The following is a 19,735-nucleotide window of genomic DNA, read 5'->3' on the forward strand; positions in this document are numbered from 1 at the left end:
CCTTGAATCTATTGATACTCCTTCAGAATTCGAGACCACTGGTATCAATACCCCGCCAGCTTGTTCACAATCAAACACCCGTGGCCCACAGCGCCTGCCTGCCTACTATGCCTCATAACCAGCAGAAAAAACGTTCAAAATTATCTCGCGTTGTCAAAGCATTACAGTGAAATGATTGGGGAATGGAAGCCTTTATAGATGCTTGGATTCAGAGTTCTGATATCTTGACTCATAAACGATACTGTACTCCTGCAAAGCGGCGGAATGCACTATATTCAGCACTCTCAAAGTCAGAAGCATTTCATGGTCATCACCATTATATTTCCTTGCTTAAACAGGAGCTGAAACACCTTATCAATACTCCATACTTTACAAAATTCAACCATGGTGTTGATCTTGATACCATTGATTTCCAGGCTGTTTTTGAGACCATCCGGACTGATGCACCAACCTGGTTTAAACTGCTTACTCCTGTTTTAAAGAATAAACGTGCAAATCGAAAGAGCTATGAATGGGCCTCAGATGAAACAACAGCTATCAAACAGCTGTTTGTTATTATGAGTATTATATGCCACTCTTATTTCTTGAAGAATTCAAACTTCTTCAGCTCTATTCTCTCTGCATATTTTCATGGCTCAGGAGTAAAACAATGAGTGATAGAAACGATTTTCAGCTTTGAACTCTGTCTCAGCTATATGATGGGAAATAAATTGATGACAGAAATTGTTAAACAGAAGAAGGTATGAGTTGATATTCTTAATTTATTAATATTTCTATTTAATTTTTCAAACTTTTAGTAAAAACTGATAATCTCTGTCCTTTTCTGACATGTTCTTTCCACTTCTGTTAACTTCTGAGCCAATCATTTGACTAATTCTTATCATTAGATGAAACTTCGGCAGCTTGTCAAAGATCCTCGAGCCGTTATAGTCTACGACAATATGAACTTCAAAGAGACTGTATGAGATGAGACGATTGGGCATAATGATTACATAGCTGCAGTGACTACTGCTGCAGTGGTTATTTCCCCTGCAATTTCAGAATCTGGTCTGACTCAGATCATGCATGATTTCACAAGACTTTTAACACTGAAAGAGATCATTGATGCATCTGGTGTGGCAGGCAATGATCATGCTTGGAAAGTGCTTGCTCTGGACTGAGTAAGATATGTGTATATTCACACTGTTGGATATGTTTGAGTAAGTGCTCTTCTCCCTGAAGATTGTTGGCACTGATCAGACAAGAATTGATAGAGGGAAACTGAGCTATATCACTTGTCTGCTGATCATCAAGCTTGTTTAGAGGAATCAGTTGAATGGTTATCTTCCCTGTCAGAATTGTATAGAATTGAAGAATAAGACTCTTTCCATAGCAAGTTCTGGCAATGAATAAAGTGTCGCCATATCCATATATCATGCGTCGGAGTATATGGACTTGTTCTATGTGTGGCCGAAGAGTGCACTTAGAATCTGGACGCGGGCCTTGAAGGATTCGTCGAAGACAATGCTCAATAACATCCTGTTGCTTGTCGATACTTTCGGGTTCAGCGTAGCTCATAACAACTTGTGGCATGTCTTCAATTTTCATGAAAAGTATTTGCTTTAATGATAGCTTTTGAAGCCGCTGTTGTTGCTGACTTTTGCATTTTCTTCAATCCCTCTTAGCCATATTCAACAGAGTTGTCTGACCCAGCTGTCAAAAAGAGGTGTTATGTGATTGGTCCAGAAGTTGTTGAAAGATCCCAGATGTTGTCAGAAGTTGATGTGCTGTGTGAGGTGGTCAAGAGTTATGTGAAGTTGACGGAAGTTGCCAGAAGTTGTTGGACATCATCAAAAGATGTCAGAAGTCATCAGAAAATACACTCAGTGCTTTGGCTAGAGCTACTGATGACCGGATATGTGTTTTGATGACAAGATCAAGGCATTGAGTGACTAGACATGATCATGGTTGAAAAATTAGCAAATCATTCCCGTGTTCTAAATCAGAGTAGCAGTTTTCAACGCGATACTTCATACTCACAATATATGTATTTTTGAATAAAAATTAGTTCAATTGATAGGAAATTGGAAAATTAACCCTTCAAGGTGGTAGAGAAATGATCTATAAGTGAGGTTGTACAGTGATTCTATCTCAAACGTTATGGTTGGAGCAAATCGTTCCCGTGTTGCTAACAAACTGGAACCGTTTTTTCTCAGACGCTCCGCGAAGAGTTTGCTGGGGATGTCCCATTTAGGTTTAGTGTAAGCCACTTGACAGTTGATTGGCTCAGATGTTAGCAGGACTTGGCAGAAAGTAGCAGTAGTTCGGATTGGGTTAGCTCGGAGTGGAGTGGCTGAGTTTACTGAGATAAAGTGATCACAACAATGAGAAGATTAACCATCCCACTTCCTTGTAGTAAAGGACGAACCAATCCAAACCCCCCAACAATTTCAATGGCATATGTGTTTATAGTAAAATAATATCTGTAAAGAACTGAGGGAATAAATGTTCCATAATAATAACTATCTACAGTTCCTTCCCAGTCATTAGCGGCTTTCTGCACCCATTAATCTACAAATAAATTACTCAACCGTCCTTTCTAAGCTCATATCCCAGCCAGCCGCGATGGATGTTGATTCTTGTCAATCCTACTATGGCGTTTCGTGTTTACTCCAACATCAATGGCTCCAGTACCCTAGCCGCGCCGGCCTCAAAGCCAATAGGGCATCCACAGTCCTGCTGGAACTCCAGGGTGGCGCTGATGTAGCCAGGGCCAACAGCATTCCTTGCAATACAGTGCTTGATCTATTCTATAGGAGCTTCCTTGGGTATATCTGTATTGACATGTCGACCCATCTTGTGGCTCCGCTTCGGGATTATTCGCCAGGCCTTGTAGGCGTAGAAGTGACGGGTATCGTTTCCTTCTAAGGTAGTATCTTGAGCCTTTGTCAATGACTTCGAGGGGGTTTTTTGTATCCTGCAGTCGTAAGCGGTGGCAGCTCACGGCAGCGATTAAGCGGAATGCACGCATTGATAGAGTGGATGCTTATTATATCTCTGCATGGTATGTGTTGTAGAGGATTTATCATCATTGTCTTCTTCAGCAATGTCTCCATGAAGTCGATTCTGCGGAGGATGTTCCCTGGTGCACCATCGAGTAAAAACTGACTCTACCCTTCAAGTCTGGCGGTCCATGAAAATGCTTTTTTCTTACGTTCGCTTCATAGGCCTTATCATCGAAAGTAATGCGGTACTTTCAACCTTCCTCAAATTCGCATGTTTTTGAATGATAGCTGATGCTTTCCGCGACCATTCGTCGCCCAATGTGAAAATTCACACTAGTCTATTTGGTTCAGATGTACTTTTAGGGGTTGGATAGTCGATTCATATCGCAGATGTCTGATATCCTAAAGCTCTTCATCGTGAAGCCCATCATCAGAATTGGGATGGATCGATATTGCATACCAGTGGTGAAGCCGTTAGAGGGGGATATCAAGACGAGGATGCTTGGGAGGCCATGGTTATTACACAGCGCCTTGTCGTGGCGAAGAAACGCTATCACCGTTACCCAATATCCACCGTCAAGAATATCTGCTTCTGCAACAAATAGTTATGCTTCTGCAATAGCAAAATGACGCTTTGTGGGCGGCCTCTCGCTGCTGGATAGCTACCAGGGTAGCTTGGGCATGAACGCCATCTCACAGCTGAAAGGGATGAAGGGTTCTCCGCATAATGAAATGGAATTCGAGTGGCTCGAGGCCTTCTTGTGGTACATGCCGATATCTGAAACAATTGGAAAATGGAGATTGAATATGATTTTGTCCACTACTGCGACAAAAAATTATGTAGGAAAGGAATCCGTTGTTCTTCTGACTCGCTCGCATTGACATTGTGGAGCACAATACACCGAACCCTTGAAACGTTGATAGATGAAAATATAGGGAGAAAGAACTTTTTTTGATGTGGAAGTCTATTTATATTTTCCACTGCACAAAGCTAAACAAAGTTGTAGGAAGTTCTGGTTTGTGTCATAGACGAAAAGAAAGTAAGCCAGTAACCTATCCATGGATAGTGACAGGGGTCATAGAATGCCTGGAGAAACGTCTGCCACAAAAGCGAATCATGATCCCTAGAATATACTCATTCTCTCTCCCAGAATTTGTGATTAGCTTGCAATGTTGCCATTTTTTAATCTCTATAACCAATAGATGCAAAAACATACACGCTGTCTGTTTTAGCTACCCTAATAGGACGATCCAGATCTCAGACATAATAATACATGCAGGCGCGGTTAAGCAATACAGAAATAAGGCTATACTGAGAAATAAATATACGAAATAAATGTGAGAAATAAATATGAGGCAAATGTATGATCCAACGAGAAAGCAAGGATGAGAAGCTTATTCTCTGTGCTATGACTGAATGGGTAAATGTGAATTTATCAACACGTCAATAACAGGAACGAGCAAAGGTACACTGCCAGCGGTTGACAGTTATAGTGACTATGATGTAATTATACTCCCGCCTTTGGGGCCATGGTTGCCCATGTGTTTGCGTCTATAGCATCCGGTCAACGAGTTTGCTGCAACTGAAAATTTTGTACATGTTGTACAGTATATAGCGTATTTTCCACCAGAGGTCAAGTTAAAATGGCCTGCTTGTTAAATGTGCACTGTTGTTGTTTATTCACGTTCGAACAGGCAGGCTAGAAGCAGTCGCGTTGACTGGGGTATATGGGAGGGTACCTATTGTGCCAAATCTGGCAGGATGCTCTCGGAATGTTTGGCTCAACAAAGAAAAGTCTTTCCTTTTCCAGGTCATACGGGAATATATGTGGCGCAGTGAACAGGAACACTGACTTAAATATCTGCTCACATCTCTGACCGATTCTGTCCAAGGCCCCAAAGGCCGACCTCAAGCATGGCATCTTCACCACCTTCGGACAACTTCCCATTCGCATTCGCTGGGTGCTGATCACCCAAAACACCAGCGACACACTGCCACCCATCCCTTCCTCCACCCCATCGCAAAACTTCATTTTTAAATTTTTCTCCCGCCTCTCGATCTGTCGCTAGTTTTCCTTCCTGGAAGGTCTCAGACCATATTTTGCTGGCGATGGCACGGTCAAACAGATAGCTATAGTAACTGGCGCCGTAATTGAAAAGGTGGCCAAAGTAACCTTGCCAGCTTGTCTGGGAGTTGATGGGATCGAAGATTGTGGCATGCTGAGAGTAAAGATTATGGAAGATTTGGGTAGAATCGAAACCTGGCTGGAGAGGGCTGGAGTCATGATAAGCTTGGTCCAGTAGGGCCATCATTATCTGGGCTTCATTGTCCATGGCACCTTGTATAGTTTCATAATTTTCTTGGTTTAGTCGCATGGTTTGGATCATGTCTTCAGGGAGGGGCTGGTCAGTCTCCCAGTGGCGGGCGTAGAGCGAGAGCACTTCAGGGGCCGTGGCGAAGCTTTCCATGATGACAGAAGGAAGTTCGACAAAATCTGTCGCGCAGCGTGTGCCAGCGATGGTTTGGAAATCAGTACGGGCCAGCACGGAGTGGATGGCGTGACCCATTTCATGGAAAAGTGTTTGGACGCTGTGTTTCGAAAGCAGCGAAGGTTCACGCCCGTCAAGCGAGGGGTTGCTGAAGTCGCATACCAACGCGATTATCGGGAGCTGATAGAGAGTATTTGTTCCTGGCCTTATAGCTGTGGCCATGCCGTCATTTGGATGTGTATCAGCTGACATTGCAGCTTCCGAAATTTCCTCGGCCGATATTGCGCGAGAACATCGTAGAGTGAAGTGTGTGGGAATCGGGCTTTTGCCCGGTCGTGTAAAGAGATCACAATAAATGACTGCAAGATGGTTATTGGATTCGTCTACAACATCTAAGCGTCGAACATCTGGATTCCATGTCTCTCCAGGAGGCGTTTCCTTTGGAACGAGACGGACCCCGTAGAGTCTGGTAAAGAGACGAGAGACTCCCTGCATAACTGTCCCCAATGAAAAAAACGAGCTGAATAGGCTGATTGCCCGCGATTTCCTCGAGACGTCATTCATCGCAGCGTATTTCTCAACGTAATATGCGTGGTCCCAGGGGGCAAATGGCGGCTTTTCCTCTCGCAACTTAGCATAATCCTGCATTTTTAACACATCCAGCTTCGCAATCTCGTTCTGGGTGAGTTCCCGGTTGTTAGAATTCAAGGCCAAGAGAAATTTATTAACAGCCTCTGGACTTTTAGCCATTTTATCACTCATTGCCATATGAGCGTAGCTTCGGTAGCCTGTCAATTGGGCTAACTCGGCTCTCAGTTCTAACAGCTGCGTCAAACGATGAAGTTGCGCGTCTGAGGATTTCCGAGAGGTAAGATAGATTAGTTTTCTGGTATTCTCGTCGTGGACGGATTTTAAGGCTATATCCGGCATCGGGCTATCGATTGGGATATGAATGTCTGACCACCTACGCATCTTATCCAGGAGCGTAGGATCCATCCCTCGCAATTTATTTCTGTGGAAAGATAGCTTGCCAATTTTGGGCTCCATACCGTTCACAAACCTGAAGCCCGCATCATTGATACTATTACACAGCTCGACGAACCGTTTCTTCTTCTCCGGAGGTAAATGGATCCCGGATTTCATAAAATCATTGATGAGCACCATTGCTGTGACCTTCTCCTCTTGGCTCCAATCGGAGGATATTTCAGGGTCCGACAAAGCCCGGTTGAGTATATCGTTAAGACGAGTTTCGGTATTTAGAACGTTCATATATTCGAATATGATCGAATGTGCCTGTGTCGCGGCATCTTGGATTGCGGGGTTCGGGTGGTTTGACCGCATAAAATCCGCGATATCTATCACCCGACAAAGTAAGTCGCTGAGGCGGTCAAGATCCTTTGCCACCCTCTTATAGCCATCAAGAGTTGATACCTCAAGTACCCTGGCCATAATTTCCTGGCATTTCTGCAGCGAAACGGATGCAAACTTCAAAAAGCCTTTCGGGGATGTGAGGTGTTGGTTTTGCAGCAGCCCTAACGAAGATCTGCTTTTCCGCCGTGAGAATTCCCGCCAGAAAGGCTGCGAATCAAATATCATCCGTAGGGCATTATCATCATGACGTTTCGTTGCTTCGTTGCAAGCGACGGCATAATTCTGAACACTGTTTATTATTCCGGGGGCAGCTTCGTGGTGGATTCGACAAGTGGACTGTACCCGATGCTCCCGTAATACGCACCGTCGACAGGTCCACGGCTGCCGCCGGAAGATCTTCAACATCTTCCGCGTGCGCAATCAGCAGTTCGCCAAAGAGAAATGAAAGGCGACTGGCGTGGTCAATGTAGTACGTTGGAAGGATGGCGTTGGGAAGATGAGGCTTTGAGGCCAAATTTTTCTACTCGGGCCGGGGCGGTGATTTGCAACTTTTTTTCCTCGACCCTGGGCCATCAACATCAACATTTACCCTTCCCTTCCTGCGCATGCATTATTGAAGGCCAATTGGACAGCAACCCCTTTATTTTCCTCTGGATATTTGTTGCGTTCAATCTTTCTAACTGGTATGCCCACTTACTTACCTCTACGATAAAGCTAATTGGGGGACAGGTTGCCATTGGAGCAATTGCTCTTGTTGCTTGCGGCCTTATTTTATCCCAGGTGATACTAGATAAAAATGGTGCGGCTTCCCCTCAAAAGACAATGGATGCACTTCATTGAAGACGATGAGATATTAGTCTAATACTATATACAGTCACACCGAAAACCCATCTACGAAGATGAATCCTCCACAGTTCTCGCGGAAAAGCTCCAACCCCAGCCACAGTCCCAGCTTCAAGAGAGAGACACACAACAGACCTTCTTTCCACCCAAGCCGCTTCGTACACCATCCTCCACCTCAACGGCAGATATGTTAGCCCAGAAAGTCCACCAGGCGCGTCTCTTTCTGTACACACACTCTCTCGCCATGGAAAACAGTCTAAACGATGCCCTTTCCCACATCTTCCACGTTGAAAGCCGTTTCACCAACACGATAGCTTCCTTGGCTCCTCCACGTGAATCTGGCGAGCGACTACTACCGGGAAGCATTTATGTTCTCGTATCCGCCATGGCTGGATCAATTGTTTCGCGGAACCGCGGCATATTTTTAAGGACAACGACCCCGCTGGCAGTGGGCACGATAGCGGCCTGGACGCTTCTTCCCGTCACAATGCAGAATGTGTCAGACCTAGTGTTCGAATATGAACAGAAAGTTCCGGGACTTGCGGAACGACATGTACGGGTTCGTACTGGGGCGGAGGAGGCATGGTATACAGCTAAAGCACATAGCGCGCATGCTCGCGGATTGCTGGAGAGCAAAATTGGACGGGGAAGAGAAAAGTTAGAGGAGTGGGTGCGAAAAGGAAATTAAAGAACATAGGCTTCACGGATATTCTTTAAGAGAACGTTCTTCACTGCGATTTCCGTTTGCCATTGTTGTAATTACAGCCTTTTGTACGGAGTATAAGTAGAGATCTCCATTAAACGTGAATCTAAACTCTTTCTATTACCCCCCCCCCACCCCCCGGAATCGCTGATCGAATCGGAGAGCAAATTTCCACCATTGATTATATTCCCTATTTAAGGAGGGGAAAAACCCCTTACTGTCCTAGGAGGTAATCTAGCCCGCCAATTTTCTGAAAAGGTATCAATATAGTAACTCCGTACGCCAGCCTATGCCACTAATAACAAATTCATTCCACGGTATCATTACCGCCCGTGGCAGTCGTTGGGGGAGGAGAAACAGGGTCCCTGCCAGCCTTTGGCGGAGGCGGTATTGGCGAAGCATTCCACGAGGGTACAAAATCCTCCTCTTTGCTCCTCTGCTCACCTTCCCGGAAATAGTCATCAAAAATTAAATTTCCGCCATGATGAGCGTGTCGTGGTTTACGCCCATGCTTCGCTGGAGCTGCACTTGGTATGTTCGCGTGAGTCGACGGCGGGACCAAAAGCGGTGGGGAAGCCATATTCGCAGGTACGAGGAAATGGTCTCCTGGGCCGTCAGGCGGGGCCAACTCGTTTTGCTCGCTAGGTTCCTCTTTGTCTTTCGTTTCGAATACCACCTCTCCCGGTCCTTCTACCGCCTCACCTAAACCAAAGGGTAATCTATGAAGGGCCCCGTATCCCAATACAGCTCCCAGGGCACCTTCCCCACCCCATCCTCGCCTGGGAACGAGCTCGACTTCCCTGACAACATCGAATTCACTATTGTACACCCATAGCACAAGACTCCGATTCAAATGGTCCTCAACAAGTTCGCCAAGAGCAGACTCTCCACGAAGGGTACCGCTGGGTGTTCCCAAGATATAATCTGAATGGGGAAGAAGCCCGGCCTGATAGGCCGGACTGAGCGGGGACGGTATTTCGGTAATATGCCATATGTGCTGTGTCGCCGAAAGAGGTGAAAACTGGAAAGTCACACCAAGAGTTGGATTCTCTGAAGGAACGGCTATCGTTGTCGTATATGTTCGTTGACCCTGACAGGTGTTGGCCATTGTTAGATCCACGGGTTCACAAATAAATAAATGGCCGATTACAAATTTAAACTAACACACCTTTGCACTCCAAACCTCGAAAGTTACGCTCGATCCAGCGCAGTTGCGAATTTCTGTTGCGAAAAGGTTTGGATCTGGATCATCCTGACCAAGGGTTAACTACAGGTTCAAGAAGCACGATTTAGAAGATGGGAAGAACATAGTACAATAAGATGTCCGTTGATCCCAATTACGAAGTCAAACCAGGGCTCCAGAAGAAGCTCTGGATCTTTGTTCCGCAGAACTTGGAAACCATGGGGATTATCGCGAAATTGTTGCTGCCCAGGCTCCAAGTCGAGGCGGGCAATGAAACGATTGACGGCGCTAAACATAGCACGTATTTCAGCTTCGAAATTCCAGGATGGGAAACAAAGTGCTGAACTAATATAATTTAACAGAATTGACCGTTGTTCATAATAAACATAAGCCAGAATATGTCTTGTCGCATTGGTATCACAAGTTTGGAGCTGTCTCAAGTTGTCCTGCCCAATGGCTTTGAAGCGATGGAATGCAAACAGTGCAAATCGACTGCACCTTAACATCATTTCCTAGTTTCCTCCTCCTGCAGCTCAAGGCCCATCAGGAGTTAATAGGGACCATCTAACTGTTTCTTGCTGGCATGGCGGGTGTGGACGATGAACCACCTGCAGGAGTCCATCATTATTACACCAGAGAAGAAGTTCCTTCCGACATCCTGAAGTAAGCATGTTTTTTGCGACCGCCTATTTATGGCGGAAACGAAAAGAAAGGAGAATAACTAATAACACTACTAACAACATCGCGTTAGCTACTGGGCTCAGCGCTACAAGATATTTTCTAAATATGACGACGGTGTCTGGTTGACTGACGATGCCTGGTTTGGCGTCACACCTGAGCCAATCGCCAAGTAAGTCGAGTGCATCAATGTAATTCACTGTCGGGTTCATTCCTTTATTGATCACGATTTCCTTCTTTAAGGAAAATAGCACAGCACATGGCAAACGCTGCTCCAAAGGACAGAACCATACTAGTTGACGCTTTCGCTGGTGTTGGTGGTAACACGATCGCCTTCGCACAGTCCGACAGATGGAAGAGAATATATGCCATTGAGAAAGACCCTACTGTTCTCCAGTGTGCGAAACATAATGCCAAATTGTATGGCGTGGAGGATAAAATTACATGGTTCGAGGGTGATTGTATGCAAATCATCAAACATCAATTGAGTTTATTGGCATCGTACAGCGTCGTTTTTGCCAGCCCGCCTTGGGGAGGTAAGCCAAATGATTATTACATTCCACTGGAACCTCCCTAACCCGTCGTATTGACTATTTTATCTCAGGCCCAGGATATCGTGCTGATGATGTGTTTGACCTATCGACTATGCAACCATACTCGCTTGGTACTCTTTATGCCGAGTTTTCGGCATTCACTGAACACATGGCGCTGTTCCTACCCCGAACATCTGACCTGAAACAGCTGGCTACAATAGTTGACAACAGGAAGAAGGCGTTAGTCATGCACTATTGTATGGATGGGGCAAGCAAGGCGCTATGTATTTACACTGGAGGCTTTAATGAGAAATGGAAATGACTAGCAACATTGTCCTTTGAAGATTACTAGTAATTATATTCTAATGAAAACTCGGAATACTCAAAATGAGGTGAAAAGTTACAAAAACGCTGGTCAAAAAAAATCATATCACGTGACATAGATTTCCGCCGCCTTTTGCCTTCCTCTCTCACTCACCTTTGTATTATTCTCCCCAAGTCCGGGTCAACTCCTGTTCAACACTCCCTTCTATTCCAACCTAAGGACACCGCGGCATACGGCGCTATCCAGTGACAAATTTTGGTCTCGATGTTAACCAGTCTTTCCCTGCCAGTAAGGCAAACCCGCGTGAATCTCCTCGCGCTTCATGTCGACTAAATCCACATTTCCCCGGAAAGCGATTTCCTCTGACAAGCCTAAGACAAACGAGCCAGTGTCAACAAAAATGCCGCATGCAACTGGTTCCGAAGTGGTGGAGTCTGATGATGAGGACTTCAACAATGTGATGCGCCAAATGAATGCGCCGACAAACGAAGCCTCATTCGACTTTCTACAACGAGAACTCGAACCGGGAGAGAAGGCGGATGATGCGGTGGACTATGAGGATATCGATGACGATGATCTTCCGGACGAAGAGCTTGGGTTTTCGAACCTTGAGAACGGAGAAAAGGCGTCGATTCAGGACGACTGGAGCGCGATGGAAGGTATGGAAGGCATTCTCACTGCAGGGGCCTTAGACCAGCACCCGGGGGGCGATGAGCTCGACGATTTATTTGGGGATGTCCCATCGTCACCTGTAGGTGGACATGCCGACCGGAATGACGAACTGCCACCAATTGGATCTGAAGCTATTTCCTCTCTCGACGTTCTCGATGTAGCATCTCCAGCCAAAGAGAATGACACAACGGAGGTTGCGCGTGGAATGGATAGGGGCTCTGTTATGGCTCCTACAGATATGGACGCGGCAACCTTTAAAGAATACCAACTCCAACAAGCACTTTTTGCAATGTCATCGTACGGACCTGACAATCCGCCTGCGCCACCCGAGAACCACGAGGAACTTTTGGCATCTCTTTGGCCCAAATTCGACCGAAATGCTATGCCACGATTTCTAGAGCTTCTACCTCCGAAAAAGTCACATTTTGTAGGGAAATCTCCCTTGAAGCCACCGAAGCGAATTGTTCCCACGAAACTTAATCTTGAACTGGCTCAGGACCAGGAACGAGCATTTCGTGCTACTGGCCAAACCCTGAAGCGTGCTTTGGATTTGGAGAATACTTCCATTGTCGTTATTACTCCTCCTGCCGAGGCAACAGGTGGTTCAAGCGATAATATGGATATTGATGGTGACCTCGACGAGGAGCTTCCCGGCGGAATTACTATGCAGGACTTACAATTTATTTGCGCCGATTGGGATATAAAGACTCCAGTTCCTGATAGTGACGAGGAGGAGATGGAAACCGTCGTAGAAGCCATACCCAATGAGCAACCCGGTGCGGAAGATGATGACTGGCTGTTTGAGACGAACCGCCCAACTAAGAAGCGTAGGCTGGACAAATCACCAGCGGACTACATATCAAGCATGCCGATCGATATGCCCTTGTTTGACGATCCAGTAAGCGAAACTGCGAGGCTTGCGAAGAAGATACAGATTGACCTGAATGACCCGTATCTATTGCTTGATGAGCGTCCTTCGGAAGTAGCTTTACAAGCCCCAAAGCGGTTGGGGACTGTGAACCGGGATGAAATTGCGGGGAGCTTTACGAAGCGTTTAATCAAACGATATAATATCTCCAATGACGATGCTTACGATATGCTCAAAGAAAACCATCAAAACAAAGTCAGAAGCACTCTCGGGAGTGTGGCGCTTGAGCACAGTTTGCCAGCTGTGCGCCTCCAATGGCCGTACTACAAAACGAAACTCGCGAGACAAGAGGCACGATCTTTCCATCGCCCGAGTTTGAGCTTTTACCCCAATTTACCTATATCATTCAAAAAGCCTCTCCATATTAAGCGGAAGCATCAGAAGGGCAAGGACGTCAAAACCTTGTACACCTCAACAAAATCCCTATCTCTCTCCGATAATTCGAATGTTCTTTTACTGGAGTATTCTGAAGAGCATCCAACTATGATGTCGAATTTCGGAATGGGCAGCCGTTTGATCAACTATTATCGACGAAAGAATATGGAGGATCCTGCTCGTCCCAAAGCGGAGATTGGTGAAACAGCTGTGCTATTGCCCCAAGATAAAAGTCCGTTCTCCATATTCGGGCATATTGATCCGGGAGAAACAAGTGCCGCGATTACGACTGCAATGTTTCGAGCCCCCGTATTCCAGCAAGAACCAAAACCAACAGATTTCCTTGTAATCCGCAACAGCACTGGAATTGATGGTTCGAGTTACTATATAAGGAACATTGAGAACCTATATGTCGTTGGACAGCAGTTCCCTTCGGTCGATGTTCCGGGGCCACATTCGCGGAAAGTAACCACGGCCTCGAAGAATCGTTTGAAAATGATCTGTTACCGGCTACTGAAAAGAAACAAGAAGCACAGAGTCAGTGTCGCTGACATCACAGAACATTTTCCTGAATCCAGTGACATGCAGAATCGACAAAAAATGAAAGAATTCCTTCAATTTTCAAAGGATCATAAAGAATGGGAAATGAAGCCTGGAGATCCTATCCCAGATGAGGATGTTTTGCGTGGCTATGTTAAGCCAGAAGATATTTGCCTTCTCGAAGCTATGCAGGTTGGTCAGCAACATCTTCACGATGCTGGCTATGATCGTGATGAAGATGACGCGGATGACGACGAGAAGGAAGGCGAGAGTTCTGAACAACAGCTTGCTCCTTGGAAAACGACACGTAATTTCTTACTTGCAACCCAGGGTAAGGCTATGTTACAGCTACACGGCGAAGGAGATCCTACCGGTCGAGGCGAAGGGTTCAGCTTTATCAAGACTTCCATGAAGGGAGGGTTCAGGGCTATAGGAGAAAGTGTTGAAGATAAGCTCGATGCTCAAAGGCTTAAGGAGCTTGGCGGTCATAGCTACAATGTTGCTCGACAACAAAAGTCCTATGAAGAGTCGATCCGACGTATCTGGGAAGCACAAAAAACAAGCTTATCCTCGACGATCGAACATTCAGATGAGGAGAGTGACATTGACCGCGATGAGCCAGATGAGGTATTTACCAAGCCAAGGGCCAGGTCACAACGACCTACGCCAGGGTTAGGCCGACGAGACGATGAGACGACCAGCCAATTCAGCCGCATGAGCACGGCCAGCCATACTGGCAAGGTTATGAAAATTACCCGTAAAGTTCCTAACTCTAAAGGCGGTTATGATGAAGTGCAGGAAATTGTGAAAGATCCGCGCGTGATCAAGCAATACGTCAAGCAGCGACATGAAGCCGAAGCGCGAAACTTAATGTGAGCCTTCTCGTTACCTGGTTGCTGTAGCGATAAAGCTAACGTTTGCAGACTGGGGGATATTAAACCGACGGGGGATCCTGAAACGGATGCCCGACGGATGAAACAGTATGTTCTGTCCATAGTTCCATGCAGAAAGAAGAAGAAAAACAGATCTGGAGTCTCCCTTGTCCGAGCTAAACTTAGTTGCAATTGCATTATCCTACTTGATGCTTCTGGTTTAACCCTGGGGAAAAGACTCTGGATCTTTTTGCATTAAACTCTGCATGTTCGACCCTAGAGTTATTCCACAACAAGCTAATATGTAGCAGGTTGCAATTCGAGCTTCAACGCCTTCAACGTAACAAGGAGCGCCGTCATGCCCGCGAAAGACAAAAAGGCATTACCTCGGATGTCGCGTCACCGGGGGGTGCGAATTCCCCCACTACCGCCGGCCCCAAAGGAGGAGGCACCCAAAGGAAATGCGCAAATTGCGGCCAGGTCGGACATATCAAAACCAACAAAAAGTGCGCACAATACTTGATTTATTAAACACTATGCCTAAATTTCCCTTTGGCCCACGGAAAGGAGAACATTTTTCATGATCCTGGACTGCAACAAGTCCATGCCCCTTTGTACACCAACACTACAACTCTTTTAATTCGCCTTCTCTTTCCATTTCGTCAAGCTTTTACATTATATATATATACATATTTGTTTAAAAAAAAAACTAACACCTGGCCCTTTATCACGGCGATCGACGCTCTCTAGGCTATGTCCCCTTCTAAACGGTACGATGAAAGCTGAAGACGGCCTTGCCGGTTCCGCATTTGCTATGGGTGCGCCTCCCGCGATCTAGAAACGATTGTGAGATGCTTCACTCTGGCTCCCTGGGTTTGTCGACATTTATGCACCATAACAAAGTCGAGAAGTCGGACTCCGCTCTTCAAAAGGCTAGATTCAACTTTTCAACCTAAGCATCCTCCAGCACTCGACAACTGTACCCTCTCGTGTTCGCTCAATACTCAGTGTGCCATCAACTTCTTTCCAGCTTTGCTATCCCTCTGCTCCTTCCCAGCCTGGAGAATGACCAATTGCTTCTCTTTTCTTTTTCAAATCTCCTCATCTCTGCCCCCTTAAACATTTCCCGGCAGCGTAATGCAAATTACTTGTGTCATTGGCGCTCTCCCTCTTAACTTTCCCTCTAACTTTGTTCCAGAAATAGTTTCCTTTGCATTTTTGCAGTTGTCTCGTCTCACTCTACATACCCAGCGGCGTTAGTTATTTTCGACTTTTGTTTTCTCTTCTTTATATGATTTTTGATTCCCGCATGTGGGTTCATAAATTGGGCGTAAGTCTTCTAGGGGTTCATAGCCGGGAAAGGTGCTTTCTTCATTTCTAGCTCTCCACTTGCCGAATGTCCATATATATTTTATATAATTCATCGCCCCTGGGGTGTGGATGACATCTTCGTGGACGGTACGGTCAAAGACAACAAAGACATCATTTTAAATCCTTGAGATGAGTTACAACTCAATTCAGTCCGAAACCTATCTAACAGCTTTTACGAATACGCCAGTAGCCAAATTTGAACTAAAAATAAAATCACACTCTGGTTTCTATGCATGATAATGAGTGGAGGAGATAATGATTGGGCTAAATGTATTGGCCAAACGAGTGACGGCCAACATAAGGGGCTCGCATCAAGTAGGCTAACAAACTCGGGGGTGTGGTTTGCGTTGTACAAAATGCAAAAAATCAGACTTATGGCAATGAAAGGATGAAATATTCCCAACAATCCGGGGTAAAAAGAACATCTCACTGCTGATATCTCACAAAAAGACTGATGGCCCGTCCTATCTTCAACGCTCACCATAGCCGATTAATGATCTCCCACGATCGGTCTCAAATCCAAGTAGAAAATCTTTAGGTCTTCGGTATGTATACCCCAGAAAGGCTCCCCTCTTTCTCAAGTTGAGCGCCTGCCGTCCAATCGTTTCGTCACGCAAAATCTTGTCTCTGGGCCTCTTCTTCTCTTTCTTTTTCTTGTGGCATTTTTCTTGCATATTAGCCTCTAACCCAGCTCTTGCGTTCTGTTTCAATATTTCCTTCATGCTTGCAGTTTGAGGGCCATCCGTTTGGGCTCCGATATCCATCACATGAACCGTGCGACTTGAATCCGGGTTATTGGCTACCAGGTCAGGAGCTTCGGTTTCAGGGTGATGATCCCCATAACTCGATCCATCATCCACATCGCTAATCGGATCTTCGTCTTCGAAATATTTTGTGTCTTCCCAGTTTTTAACTTTTGGAACAAACGGTGGTTTACGGTAATGGAGCTCTTCCCATCTAATGCCTTTGAAAAAAGGGTGCTCTTTAATATCACCAGCGTCATCCGAATAAACATAGTACCCCTGATAATTCGTGCTCTGCTTATCTGATGGCCAATTGAGGAGCCCACCAGGAAGTCTTTTTGAATGAACATAGTCATTCAGCATATACTTTCTTGAACAAAGCCGGTATTCCTTTTCCTGAAGCATTTGTCCAATGAGGTCGATTGCTTCAGCCGAAATAAGCCTGTCCGAAGGTTTTTCATGCGGGAAGTACAGTGATTCGGCATGTTTCTAAGACAAATTAGAAGCTCCTCTTTCTTTCTTTTTTTTTTTTTTTTTTTTTTTTTTTTTTTTTTTTTTTTTGGAAAAATTGAAAAATTGAAAAATTCGCTCAACTTACTAATATCTTAACTTTTGTGTCATGGCGAGTTTCTGCAGAAAACGGTGTAAACCCATACAAACACTATTGGCGGTTAGTACAAACTTCCAGAAGTAAAGAGGAAGCAGCCTAACTACCTCATAGAGAATCACGCCAACACTCCACCAGTCACACCTGCCGTCATATAGATCGCCGCGTATAACTTCGGGTGCCATGTATTGACTCGTACCCACTACGCTTCTAGCAAGCTTCCTCTTTTCCTTTCTGTTTCTCCATCGCAAGATGTCATCGTTCAGGCCAGGTCCCCAAATTTCGGCTGGGCAATCTTCACTTGATCCAGAGTTCACAGACGACCTTTTTCGATCCTTCTCACGCTGGCGTTCCACAGCCTTCGCAAATTCTTCCCGATCCTGGGAATCCCCTTCGACATGAATACCCAGTTTTTTCAGCAAAGAATGCCTGTGATTGTTGAAATATGACTGGTCGTGGGACCAATGACCGTCGAAAGCAAGGCCAAAGTCGGAAATCTTCAGATGCCCAGATGCGGATATCAGAAAATTATCTGGTTTCACATCCCTATGTATCCACCGGAGTCTATGAGCTTCTTCAATACAAAGAACCATCTCTGCCACATACCATCTGGTGACATCTTCAGAGAGGATATTTTTTCGAATAAGCAGTCCCAGGAAATCCCCCCCAACCATGTAATCCATGACAAGGTACAGATTATTGACATCCTGGAAGCTCGAAATGAGTGGCACAATCCATCTAGATTTCTCGGAGGCAACAAGGAAATCTCTCTCAGCGCGTAAATGCCCCTCTTGGCAGTTCCTTAACATTTCAGATTTCCGAATGACTTTCATCGCGTACACTTCTTTTTTCATTTTGCTTATATCTCTTCGACGGGATCCTCTTCCATCCACTGCAGATCTCAAGACGTCGATCGTGCTAGCTTTTATATAACTCAAATCACTCCTGGAAGATGATTTTCTGGACTCTGTTGCCGTGGTTTGAGTTACCTCTGTATTTCTTTCTTTAACAAGTCGCACAACTCCGAAACTGCCTTTCCCGAGGATTTTAATGACCTCGTAGCCAGCAATAGAGACGCTCTCGCCGTTTCTGGGAAAATTGGAGCGAGATTTGAGGACACGCTCCTGGCGCAAGTACTCAGATTCTTGCCTGTTCCATCCTTGTCTGGCTTTTGCTCGCTCTTCTGAAGTGAGGGGCAATGAGTATAATCTTTCCTCAAATTCGCGTTGTCGTTTAGTCCGTGGTGTTTCGCCCGAAAATATGGTATTGAAATGCGTTTCAAAAAATATTTTTGCTGTTGCAGTAGCCTCCACTGTTAAGATTGAAGGAACAACAGGTGGTACCTCGTGAGCACGGCGCAATTCCTTTCTATGGCTAGCCGAGACCAGAACACTTTGAACTTGCGCTTGGGTATTAGTGTCTATATTTACCGGTTTCATAAACTGCAGTGAAGTAGGTGAGCCGTCAGATGTGGGATTTGTTGACTGGCTGAGCGGAGACGAGCCACTCCCACTTTGAGTGGCGGTGGAAGGATGAAAGTCATTTTCCCTTTCATGCGGAGGGTCTGAATATCGGGTGGCATTGGAAGGGGAGAGAACAGGAGCTCCAGGGATAGTAGGAATTCCGGGCCTGGGCCGTAGGTTGGCACGATGAACTACCGTCGGCTGGCCGAAAGTCATTGAGAATTTGCGGGATATCAGATGTGACAGGCCAGATGTCGAATGACTCTGGCGAACTCCGAGTTCTGGATATTTGTCATCGGTTCCCGTGCGGTCAAGAGTCTGGTGGGTATCCAGGCTATTTTCTTGACAGGGACGTGGTTTCTCTCGGTCAACATATGGTGATATAGCTGCTAACCGCGAGAATACCCTAGCAGATCCTTCGCCTAATGATGTTGCAGCTGGACTACGGGTCCCCAATTCACTGGAAGCAACTTGCAATTGCCCAAGTTCATCGGCTGTAGTGGATTGAGTAAAGGGAATAGGATCCCGTCCTCCTGGGTTACCCAGACTCTCCTGCCAAAAGCCTCTTCGCGTGAGGGATCGAAAGCCCTTGCGATCTAACTCACTGTCAGCACCAGCACAAAATGGATATGAAGATAGCGGATCTGTACCACCACTTCCTCGAGTTTTTAGCATAGATAGCACGCTAGAGCTTTTTCTTTTGAAAAATGCCTTCACTTTCGCCTTGCCGACGGGATGCGCCTGGATACTGTCTGACGTTTCGGTGGGAGAATCACTGTGCACGGTTTGAGTATCTCCGTCGAGTACGATGACTTTATTTGCAGCTAGAAGACCCAAAAAGCTCCTGGACGTTCGTATCTTCCTCTTTTGTCCTGGCGTCATAATCTGAGTGAAGTCCCGCAGTCCTTCATGCGTGAACGAGTGTCAGTGAGGCGAAGCTGGAGGAGACCAATACCTCCACATTCGTATGGAATAATAAAAAGACGAGTATGCGTAATAACAACTATAGTTCTGTCAAAAAGCAATAAGGATGTCAATCGTGTGAAGTATTAGC

At 45.7% G+C, this 19,735-nt stretch overlaps 7 protein-coding genes across 7 annotated transcripts; 4 read left to right on the forward strand and 3 right to left on the reverse strand.

Annotated features, from left to right (window-relative positions):
* Positions 1-1,384: 1,384 nt before the first annotated feature.
* On the forward strand, positions 1,385-3,589 carry HCAG_03741 (predicted protein; the record flags this gene model as incomplete). The annotated part of the gene is made up of 7 exons (XM_001541593.1): positions 1,385-1,424; positions 1,678-1,838; positions 2,196-2,240; positions 2,290-2,312; positions 2,679-2,890; positions 3,207-3,229; positions 3,419-3,589. The coding sequence occupies 7 exons, from the start codon at positions 1,385-1,387 to the stop codon at positions 3,587-3,589; spliced, it is 675 nt and encodes a 224-aa protein (XP_001541643.1).
* Positions 3,590-4,850: 1,261 nt separating this feature from the next.
* Positions 4,851-6,638, reverse strand: HCAG_03742 (hypothetical protein; the record flags this gene model as incomplete). Its single annotated transcript, XM_001541594.1, has 2 exons — positions 4,851-6,486; positions 6,535-6,638. 2 exons carry the CDS (start codon positions 6,636-6,638, stop codon positions 4,851-4,853), a joined length of 1,740 nt encoding a protein of 579 aa, XP_001541644.1.
* Positions 6,639-7,641: 1,003 nt separating this feature from the next.
* On the forward strand, positions 7,642-8,376 carry HCAG_03743 (conserved hypothetical protein; the record flags this gene model as incomplete). Its single annotated transcript, XM_001541595.1, has 2 exons — positions 7,642-7,644; positions 7,720-8,376. The coding sequence occupies 2 exons, from the start codon at positions 7,642-7,644 to the stop codon at positions 8,374-8,376; spliced, it is 660 nt and encodes a 219-aa protein (XP_001541645.1).
* A 322-nt stretch (positions 8,377-8,698) lies between these two features.
* Positions 8,699-9,870, reverse strand: HCAG_03744 (predicted protein; the record flags this gene model as incomplete). Its single annotated transcript, XM_001541596.1, has 3 exons — positions 8,699-9,481; positions 9,560-9,658; positions 9,706-9,870. The coding sequence occupies 3 exons, from the start codon at positions 9,868-9,870 to the stop codon at positions 8,699-8,701; spliced, it is 1,047 nt and encodes a 348-aa protein (XP_001541646.1).
* A 287-nt stretch (positions 9,871-10,157) lies between these two features.
* HCAG_03745 (conserved hypothetical protein) lies at positions 10,158-11,107 on the forward strand (the record flags this gene model as incomplete). Its single annotated transcript, XM_001541597.1, has 4 exons — positions 10,158-10,237; positions 10,326-10,424; positions 10,496-10,788; positions 10,857-11,107. 4 exons carry the CDS (start codon positions 10,158-10,160, stop codon positions 11,105-11,107), a joined length of 723 nt encoding a protein of 240 aa, XP_001541647.1.
* A 325-nt stretch (positions 11,108-11,432) lies between these two features.
* Positions 11,433-15,335, forward strand: HCAG_03746 (conserved hypothetical protein; the record flags this gene model as incomplete). The annotated part of the gene is made up of 6 exons (XM_001541598.1): positions 11,433-11,769; positions 11,866-13,622; positions 13,674-14,497; positions 14,528-14,605; positions 14,809-15,003; positions 15,248-15,335. 6 exons carry the CDS (start codon positions 11,433-11,435, stop codon positions 15,333-15,335), a joined length of 3,279 nt encoding a protein of 1,092 aa, XP_001541648.1.
* Positions 15,336-16,338: 1,003 nt separating this feature from the next.
* Positions 16,339-18,072, reverse strand: HCAG_03747 (conserved hypothetical protein; the record flags this gene model as incomplete). The annotated part of the gene is made up of 4 exons (XM_001541599.1): positions 16,339-17,100; positions 17,210-17,272; positions 17,326-17,764; positions 17,825-18,072. 4 exons carry the CDS (start codon positions 18,070-18,072, stop codon positions 16,339-16,341), a joined length of 1,512 nt encoding a protein of 503 aa, XP_001541649.1.
* Positions 18,073-19,735: the final 1,663 nt, after the last annotated feature.

This window comes from Histoplasma capsulatum, genomic scaffold, assembly GCF_000149585.1.
Source record: "Histoplasma capsulatum NAm1 scaffold_3 genomic scaffold, whole genome shotgun sequence".
NCBI lineage: Eukaryota > Fungi > Ascomycota > Eurotiomycetes > Onygenales > Ajellomycetaceae > Histoplasma > Histoplasma mississippiense.